General features: G+C 36.8%; 1 protein-coding gene across 1 annotated transcript; it reads right to left on the bottom strand.

Annotated features, from left to right (window-relative positions):
- Positions 1 to 387: 387 nt before the first annotated feature.
- On the bottom strand, positions 388 to 10,012 carry cfap100 (cilia and flagella associated protein 100). The gene is made up of 15 exons (XM_010770613.1): positions 9,947 to 10,012; positions 8,777 to 8,998; positions 8,600 to 8,697; positions 8,246 to 8,486; positions 8,100 to 8,164; positions 7,028 to 7,191; positions 6,863 to 6,943; positions 4,829 to 5,010; positions 4,296 to 4,380; positions 3,812 to 3,854; positions 3,565 to 3,719; positions 2,617 to 2,746; positions 2,325 to 2,527; positions 1,268 to 1,361; positions 388 to 1,010 (listed from the first exon to the last, which is right to left on the bottom strand). Exons 2-15 carry the CDS (start codon positions 8,859 to 8,861, stop codon positions 885 to 887), a joined length of 1,752 nt encoding a protein of 583 aa, XP_010768915.1. The 5' UTR covers positions 8,862 to 8,998; positions 9,947 to 10,012; the 3' UTR covers positions 388 to 884.
- Positions 10,013 to 10,318: the final 306 nt, after the last annotated feature.

Genomic DNA, 10,318 nt, shown 5'->3' with positions numbered 1-10,318 from the left:
GATACCACCACCTGCTGACGATTTTTTACAACTTCAAAACAGTTATTGATAGAAATTGCCATTTTGACAGGCAAGAAGCTACACAAATTGGACCCCCCCTCTATTTGTTAGTGTTAATAATTAGCCAAACTAACATAAGTAGGCCTACTGATATAAGTAACTATTTATACAGCAAAAGGAACAGTAGGAATGGCGTCTCCCTTTTACATGCTTTCCCAAAACAAGCATGACATTTATTACAGTCAGCCACATATTTGTCTCAAGATCTTTGGTTATCTCTAACAAATTTGTATTTTGTAAACATTAAGGAGAAACAACTACACATCTAAGTTAAGACACATTAAGTTGTGAAGAAAAAAGAGAATGTTTTTAAGTCTCAAACAAATCATTTAATTAAGCTGTAAGAACGTTATATTATACCATGACAACAAAAATAAAGTTTAGTAAACTGTCAGTTTTTTTATTTTATAGGGGAAATGTAACATCCTACATTGTCTTACAAATGTGTTGAGATTGAATTTAGGAAGTGACAAAGTCTTTCCTTTAAAGTCAGCAACAGATTTGTAGTAGGAAAGCATGCTTTATAAATGATTATGTATATGGTTTAAATGATCTAAAATGTTCTATTTCACAACAGTTATACAACCAGGCACTCATTGCAATCAGACTTATTATTCTTTACATGATTCTCTTACACATAAACTTCATTGCTCGATTCACACTATAATGCATGATAATGTTGTGTTAACATTTCAGCTAATGATTAATGGAATCAATCTGGTTTTATGTCATGATATGGTGTAGGCAAGTAATTAGGATTATATTGCGAAATATTTTCACTCCTCAACTGTTGTGTTGGATGGATTAGCTTAGATTAGTTTCCTCTAGTCTATGTCATCGGGGCTGAAGAGGTAGGCATGCAGCTCGTCTTCAGCAGGCGTGTTGTCCACATTGCTGACTCTGACTTTCTGGGCAACAGGTTTGCATCTGGGCACGAGCTTTCTCCCAGTCTGAAAGAAATAATTGTATTGGTCCTGTTTTTAATTTATTCTTTTTTTGACAGTTTCTCATTTAAAAGTGGGTAATTGTATGAGGTGGAGCCTCTGTTAATCTTCAAAAACATTAAAAGCTAATAAAATGTTTTTAAAATAATGTAAACACAAGTTGATTTTTGTCTTTTTGTAATGAGCTGTCATTTATTTCCACAAAATTCATCCATATCTTACCCAGTGCAACACATTTATTTTAAATGCAGGAAATGACTTACTATTTTCTTGGAGTCAGCCAGAGATCTCTCCAGGTACCTCCTCATCCTCTCCTGCTGTTTCTCTCTCTGCTCTCTCAGCTTTTCTTCACGCTGCCTGCAACATGATGAAGGATGACATGAAGTAACAGCACGTTTTTTTAATACAACAAGCTATTGTATTAAAAAAAATTACATTTGGAATTAAAGTGCTGAAACGGGTTTCTACGGCAAAGATTAAAATAATTAAAGCGAACATACTATGCTCATTTTCTGATTTATATTTGTATTTTGTGTAAATAAAAAGGAGGATTTAAGAAAGGAGTTTAATGGAGGAGTTCCAGGCAGGGGGTTGTGGGGGAGAAACTCCCTCTGGAGGGATCACAGAGATTTTAGCCTTTGCAAACCCTTTACATGCACAAAAACCTATATATAAAATAACAAAAACCTTTCCGAATGAATTCAAGACCAACTTTACAAGAACCAAATCTGAAGAAAAAAACTATTGTCAGTTCTACCCTTCTGATCTGTATGATTTTAATCAGAAAGGCATTCTGCAACTTATATAAGAAAATAGATGGTACCATGTCATAAAAAAATGACTTGCCATTGTTTAGATTTTTTAAGAATTCAAAAAGATTTATTCTAGATGTTTCAATACCAAGGAAGTCCATATTTTTTATTTAATAAATCAAATGCATTTTCAAGAGTTTACCACATAATGTGTAAGACCAACTTTTCAGTAACCACAATTGATGAAATAACTATTTTCGGTGGTTCCACTATCACTAAATTGATCTGATCTTACATTTCAATAACAGAAAAAAAGATACTTGCCATGTCTTAGGATTTTTTAGACTTTACATAGATTGATTTGCCACAGTTTGATACTGATAAGTCTTTTGATTTGAATGATTCCTATATATTGTAAGAATCTTTTCAGAACCTGTATTAACCCTGATTAAAGGAAAAACATGCAATCTAGTAGTCGACATTAGAAGCAGAAATGAAGTTGTTGCTCAATCAACTTTTTCTTGCAGGCAAGAGTAAGTAATAATTGTATATCTCCACTGAGGCATACCTGCTCCTCCTCTCACTGTCCTTGATCTTCTTCATCATCTCTAAGCTGTCCTCAGGGATGCTCTCGAGGCTCTGCAGCAGTAAAGCTATGCGGTTCTCAATATTGGCCATCTTCTCCAAGGTGCTGAGGTTGGTGAGTCTGTCGTCCACGCAGCAGCGATGGACCTCATCCACCTTGTCCCCCAGATCATCCAACACGACGTCCTGCAATCAAGAGTGGAAAGGAACAAGGGAAAAAATGACTTCCTGGGTGTCATCACTAAGTCCTTAAATTAGAAAGGCTGCTTCCTCACCTGGTCTTCTGTCTTCAGAATCACATGGAGCTCAACCTTCTGTCCGAGCTTGGCGCCTCTTTCCTTCTCTACGTCGATTCTCTGTTTCATGTCGTTGATCTGCAGGGTCAGCTGCTCTTTGTCCTTTTCACTTCAGTCAGAAGGGTTTCAGCATTCAATGGATTGTGAAACATTTTCCAGACCCAAGTTTAAAAATGGTGTGGATATAAAAAAATGTGTAAGGAAACTAAAACTGGTACTTCCTTTTATATGGACTTATCAAAAACACTTTACCTGTCGCCTTTTTTTTTTTTTTAATAAAACAAACAATGTCTAACCTATGAATATATGGCTCAGATAAATGATGAACTTCACCTCACGTGAATCTATCTTCTCATTAAAGACTATTTAATTAATTTTTTCAGGAAATATGGAAACCTTAATTCCCTCATCTCACAGAAGGAACCACGTTTTATTTGTGGTCCTCGGATGGGGTGTGGGGAGTGTGAAGCTAGTAATGGGTTGGAGGTCTTCTATTTCTCTCTTATATTAAGGAACGTTAAATAAATATGACTATTTTTATTGTTGATATTTTTATTTTATTTATAATTTTATTTATAATTAAATAGTTATTACTATTATTATTCTTTAGTTTATTCATTTTTTATTTTTTTTATTTTTAAGTGTGTCTTTGTATGGCTTTTAACATTGTTTGTTTATATGAAGGGAAACATGGCAATACCACGATTTATAATCGTTGAAAATGATGTTTCATAATAAAACATTTCTAATAGGATGTGGGAAAGTTGAGGGGATAAGGAAATAAATAATGTGCAAATAAGAATAGAGGTAATAATATATATGTGATTCCAAGTAAAAAGGGAGGCTCCTGCAGAGCTCAGGACGGCAAAAAGTCTGCTTATTTTAAAGCAACTCCTAGAGCTTTGACCTTTGACCCATGATGCTTACATCTTCTTGCTGGTCGTGTCCATGGACTGCTTGAGTTTTTCCAGAGTCTCCTCCACCCTCGTAGAGTTCTGAATCAGAGACAAGATCTGCTCCGTCAGCTCCGTCACCAGATTCATCAGCTGCTGGGGGTCAGAGAAGTACAGCTCCGGATCCTCCTGCAGAGATCATACACAAGGTGGGCAAAAAAGTACTGCAATAATACTGCAAGATAAAAATATGTTAAATATTTTAGATTTGGAAAACTGACCTCAAATTCTGAGTGGCCACTATCCAGTTTGGAAATTGTTATCCTGGAAGAAGTAAGAAGGAGTTTTGGAGTCAGGAGAAAGTGTTTGCAGTAGCATATAAACAGGATTTAAAATGAATTTATGGTAAGGTGTTAAAAATTATACAAGCATTCTGAAAATGACTTGAAATCATGTTTAATGGTCTTAAGTCACTAAGACAGAAGACATTTTTTCAATCATACTATCGAAAAATAAAAATAAAGTAAAATCGATCACACTCAAAAGTCTGCCACTTGCCTTTAAGTGCTTCCGAACATAGGTATTCAATAGGTACAAATTCTTTTAAAGCTATTTCTATTATGAATATAGGCGATTATTATTTTTGCGCTTATTTTGGCGTTTACTCTTATTTATTGCTGCATCATTGTGTATGAATATAAAGAATAAATAATAAAAGCAAAACAGCCATCAATGTTGTGATGTGATGTGTTTGCGTTCCCTCACACTGCGTCGCTATTGGCTGAGGACTGCCCGGTCTCTGTGATGGGCGCCAGCTCTCGGCCTGGACCGTACACCTCCATCTCCAAACCTGTGTGTTAGAAAAATCCAAATACGCCATTATCACATTACAATACTAGTCATACTTACTTAAACAAAAGGGTTCTTGGACCACTTATCACTGATTTTACATTTGAATATTTTCTTATACGTTTTTATGAAATATTTGTTTATGGTATTTCTTAATTATAAGAAAATAGCATTTTTTATTTTTTGTTAAATATTTCATACAAATATGGAAAAAAAGTGAATATTGCTCACTGTAAAGCGTGTTCCTTTAAAAAAATGGATACTAGTATGTGCATGAAAACGCAAATTGTAATAATTGTATTTTTCTATTTTACTTTTAAATAAGTTAAACATACAGAAATTTATTATGATTTTGAGGAATGACAATTTTATTATAATAACGTATGCAATGGGCTTCCATACCCTGGTGTTTATAATGAGTGTGATGTTGATTCCCTTGGTTTACTTGCCCTTCCTAACAGCTGACTCCTCAGGCTCCCTGTCCTTCTCCTGAGCTTCTCCTTCAGACAGATCCTTGTTTTTCAAAGCTTTGGTCTTCTGGGCCTCCTGCCACTCTGGAGGAGACAACTCAAACAGCAGCTCCTTGTACCTCTTGTAGTCTATCAGGATATCTTCAAACTTGGCAATCTCACTGTAATAGAAACATATTATACTCACTTACTTTAAAAATATCATTGTGTGATTCGTATTTGCTAATGTTTATCTATATTTACTACTTCTCACACTTCTTAGCTAAGCTTGGGAAAATTCCTTATTAAGAAGATTTGTTGCAACGTTGTTAGTTTCACTCCATGTGCACCAACAGTATGACCTTCAAGTCAGGTGAACTGAGAACATCCTGATATGGCCTCCCTAACTCCCAGAATGCTCCTTTCAGTATCACCAAGCTTCACTCCTCCCTTTGTCCTCTCTCTGTGTTTAAACATGCAACCCAAACTCTATCCTTCGTCTTTCACTCTGCAGACTGTATGCTCTCTGTATGACTGACTGAACTGTCTTGCAAGAAATAAAATACGACAAAGACAGCTGAATGGTTTGATTCTCTATTCACATTTGATAAATACATTCCCACCACACTCACTATGACAACGAAAGATTGAAAATGATTCAACCCCCATTGCACATTAGGTTTATTGGCGAAATAAAGAATGTCTCAGCTGTTTGCCATAAACAAATTCAACAAGAACTGTTTAAGTAGTTAAATGAAACTAATATTACAAGGGTTTTTATCCAAATTCAACAGAAAAAATGCTACTTTCAATGAGTACTGCAGTCTCAAAGTTATTCAACCCCTTCATGACTAGCATCTTCAGAACTTAGTAGAGCACCCTTTTTCTGTTGTGACCTGCTCTAACATGATGCTTGGCCAGACCCCAGCTTCTGACAGCCTTCCTGAGGAATCTTAGCCCATTCCTCATGGGCATTGCCTCTAATTCAGTAATATTCTTGGGTGTGCGTTTTGCTACCGCCTTCTTCAAATCCCACCAGAGGTTTTCTATGGGTTTCAAGTGAGGCAACTGTGAGACCACTCTCGAATCTTCCATCTCTTCTTCTGAAACCAAGCCTTGGTGGACTTTGAGGTATCCATCATTTTCCTGTTGGAAGGTCAAATGCAACCAAGCTTCAGCTTCCTCACAGACGGCATGACGTGTTTTCCTAAGATTTCCTGATACTTGACTGAATCCATCAGGGTTTCCAATGCCGGAGGAAGCAAAGCTGCACCAGAGCCTCACTGAGCCACCGCCATGTTTCACTGTAGGCAGGGCGTTCTTTTCAGCATACGCTTCATTCTTTTTCCTCCAGACATACCGCTGGTCCAAAGGCCCAAAAAGTTTCAGTTTCGTTTCATCGCTCCACAAAGCAGAATTCCAAAACTTCTGTGGCATGTGTATACAGTATGGTCTTGAGCATATTGGAGCCTACTTTTCTTGTGCTTTTGGGTCAGTAGTGGTGTACGTCTTGGAGTCCGGGCATGGAGCCTGGCGCCTAACTGTGCAAACTGAAACCTCAGTGCCTGCTGCCACCAAGTCTTGCTGCAGGTGTTTTGCAGTCACTCAAGGGTTTTTGACCACTTGCCTCCTCAGGAGTCTTGTGGCAGCCGCTGATAGCCTCCTCTTTCTGCCACGTCCAGGCAGTGAAGCCACTGTTCCTTTAACTTTTAACTTGCGAACTATGCTTCCAACTGTATCTCTAGGAACATTCAGTGCTTTTGCTATGTTTTTGTATAATTGTCCTTGTTTGCGCAAGGCAATGATCACTTCTCTGAACTTTTTGGACAATTCTTTTGACTTAGCCATATTTTGTTTTGAATTTGGATAAAAACCGTTGTAAAATTAGTTTCACTGAACTACTTAAACAGTTCTTGTGTCATTTGTTTATTGCAAACAGCTGAACATTTTTATATTTTGCCAATAAACCTAATGTGGAATGGGGGTTGAATAATTTAAATTGCAACTGTATGTAATTATACAACATAATCATACCTTGTTACGGTTCCTATTCCAGCCGTCAGTTTCTTGATGTCAGCATTCTTCTCCTGTTTGGCCTTTGCCTCCTGTTCAAAGCTGGCAACAGAGACAAGACAATCATTCACAACGTGACTCTTTTTAACGTGCAACGACCATCCATCTTAAAACACGTCTCCTCACAATGTTCTGGCCTCCACAGACTTCTTCTCGTTCTCCCTGAGGAACTCCTCAAATTTCAGGTTGTCTCTCTCGATATTCTTCTCCAGCTGCCTCAGCTGTCTGTCTTCCTTTGCAATGATTTTGTCCATCTTCAAAATCTCTGACCTTTTCATCATCAGAGACAGCTGGGGAGGGGAGAATAAAGGGTTCAATTGTTCCTCATGGGTGCGTTGGCAGGGATTATCAAGGCTGCACACATTTGTTACTGTAATTGATAAACACATAACCACAAACTGCAATATTTCGCTGCACTCTAAAATAAAACCAGCATTATTTTAATGGTATATTTTGTGTCCACTTCAATGTTCAATTTGTTCATTAAAAGAAAGTTAGGTAAATTATTTCCTGTTTTTTTTTTATTAAACAAGCTATTATATTCAACAACGTTATTGCATATTTTCCTCATATCAGGAGACCTTGAAGCTAAAGCAGCCAATTTTCAAACTTGAAGTCTTCAGCTCGTATTGCCTTAAAGGTCACCTATTAGCAAAATCCACTTTTTCATGTCTTTTATATAAACATCTGTCCCCTCTGTGTTAAGAGATTCTGAAAGTTTCAGGAAAAAATATTCTCTCTCTTTTTGTCCTTACCATTTACATAAAAGCCTGTCTGAAAATGAGCTGATCAGATTTCAGCAACTTTGTGACGTCACAATTGTGGATTGTGCAACCATTAGCCACAGACACAGATTCAGCACTTTTGGAAAAATGTTATCGTCCATCTGCTCTGATATCTGCTTTCTGGATATTCTTCACTTTCTGCGTTACTGCTTCCTCATAGCTGCTGGGATATTACCGTTGTGTCACTGTAGCAGCATTTTCTACTAATAAACAGTATATTTCTGATATCACAACCATGATGATAGCTTGTTTAAAGGCCTGATTTTTTAACACGGGCTATCTTCGTTTCTACGTAGATCGCTCGTTTTGATTGATTTACAGTATTACAGCAATTAGAACTACTTTGTAATTGAATATCAATCTGGAAATCTAACTTCTTACAATATGGGACATTTAGGAGCTTTTTTATTTACCTCCAATACTGCTTTCTGCCGTTCCATGTAGATCAAGTCATGTTTGCTGTCTTTTGCAATGTTTTCTGGAGATGGAGGAGAGACAACGGTCAGCATTTACGTTAGCAAGTAATCCACGGTGTGCACTCCCCTCTGTCTCCGCTCACCTCGTTTCATCATGGCCATCTTCAGCTCATGTCTGGTGGATGTCTGTTGAGGGAAAACTGTCTTACTCCTGTTTTGTTTGAGACTCTTTACCTTCTCCCTTTCTTCTTCTCCCTCCTCCTCTTTCTTCTCCTCCTCCTCCTCCTCCACTTGTTCTTGCAGCTCTTTCCTCAACCTGGCCATCATTCGAGCAGTGTGGGTGGTCTTCTCATTAATTGGCAAAGCCAGGAATTGACGCATCTCCTGAGCATGGATGGGAACAGGAGCAGGACTTCAATATGGTAATATATTTCATTCTGTTCCCATATGAGTATCACACATTGTATGTAAAATAACTTATTAGTACACATGCCAACCTCTTTTCGGTTCGCTTTTTCATTAACACTCAGCAGGAACATGCTATTGCTGTCCGGCACTTTGAATGGGCTCTGTCGAGTGTCTCTCTTTTTCATGTCTGCAAACAATAAAACATATCAATCATCTCATTGTTTTGGCTTTCTATTTTACAGATTTGTGACTGGCTACTACTGTACCTGGTTTGCGTGATTTGGCAGCACTGAGAGTCTCTGAAACAACAACGCTGCCTGGAGAAATCTCCGGTACTTCTGTTGATAACATGATTAATCACTGACTGCAGGGACACTGGGTCTTATGTGTGACGCATGGTATTATAATAAATATTATGGGATTAAGTGATGACATCTCTGAGGTGACTTCTTCCATCTGGCAACACGCATGCTCAGCGTTTTGTGTGTCTGCAGGTAACAGAAATACAAGATTAAACTTTTTTTGCAGAAGACAAACAGCATGAACTTAAAGTGTACATTTAAAGCAGAGCTGGGCAAATCCACACAACATAATAAAACTGTCCAAGTGCAAAACTTTTTATCTTTTAACTCAACACATATGTATTCATTTATTTGAATATTACACATTTTTACAAAATTACAACATGTTTTACAAATGTAATAGTTTATTATATAATAGGTTTTCACCTTTTACAGTACCTTGTAGAGGGACCTAGAGTCAGGCTTAAAATACATATTATTTCAATTAATATTGTGCTTAAATGATGCAAAAAACCTTTCACCTTTCAATGGTGATCATACCCATGGCCTTAATTGTTAACGTATTGCAATATTGATATTATTGCAGTATTACAAATTGGGTGTCAGTGGCTATGCACACGTCTGAAACTGGAATAAAACTGGAAGCTAAATTATCAACAGGTCACCAAATTGCTAAACTTTAAAAGAGATTCTTAATTAACCAGGAATTCAATCTTAAGGATTGATATTTACATGTATACAAAATGTCTAACACACATCAATCCCAGGGACCAGGACTAAAGCTGCCATAGTATACTAATTTGCTGTTTTAAATATGTATTTATATTTGACAAGCTAGTTATTATAAGGCCTACCATCAGTTAAGATAAACAATGTAACTAAATATTCTCTTTATGGGCATTCAAATGAGTTTCTGTGTATTTTAGCAACATATCACGTTTGGATTGTTTTCACATTTTATCCCGGGAGTGATTAGCTGAATTAGGTTAATCTGTTTACTTGCTAAACTAACGTGAAATTAGCCCAGTTTGTCTGATAACCAAACGGAATGTTGCTTTTAATTTGTGCGGGTTAGCATGAAGCTAACTGTTTACACACGTCTTTAATTTGATGTTTAAAATGTATTCCACCTACCGCCTGATAATGTTGCTGTTAGCATCACACATCTCCAGACTGGGCTCTTTGTTTGTGTACTGTTGCCTTGGTAACAGTTGCCTTCACGGTCTCCTATTAACTCCCTTCCAATTGGATAAAGCTTGTTTGCATAGTACTCCATCAATGTCTGGAGCTGTATTATAATTTACGTATTTTTTAGATGATTAATGGATTTTTAAAAGAATGATGCTTATTAATTAAATAAAAACACACGTTAATTTAATTTTAATTTCATGGCCAAACCATTTTAATTTAATTAAAAATGGCTCGATAGGCTATATTGAGCCTATAGGCTAGCAGTTTAATTCAATAAAAAACAAAAACATAATGGAGATTCAGTATAGAAATATT

This window comes from Notothenia coriiceps, unplaced genomic scaffold (genome assembly GCF_000735185.1).
Source record: "Notothenia coriiceps isolate Sejong01 unplaced genomic scaffold, NC01 NC01_scaffold00009002, whole genome shotgun sequence".
NCBI classification, from domain to species: Eukaryota; Metazoa; Chordata; class Actinopteri; order Perciformes; family Nototheniidae; genus Notothenia; species Notothenia coriiceps.
This window is presented reverse-complemented; position numbering and strand designations above follow the sequence as displayed.

Coding starts and splice junctions, on each gene's coding strand:
- cfap100 (XM_010770613.1), bottom strand. CDS start 8,861: ATGTTATCAACAGAAGTACCGGAGATTTCTCCAGGCAGCGTTGTTGTT. Junction 3,855..4,295: donor TCAGCCAATAGCGACGCAGT/GTGAGGGAACGC, acceptor TACTTCTTCCAG/GATAACAATTTCCAAACTGG. Junction 1,362..2,324: donor GACAGTGAGAGGAGGAGCAG/GTATGCCTCAGT, acceptor ATCATGTTGCAG/GCAGCGTGAAGAAAAGCTGA.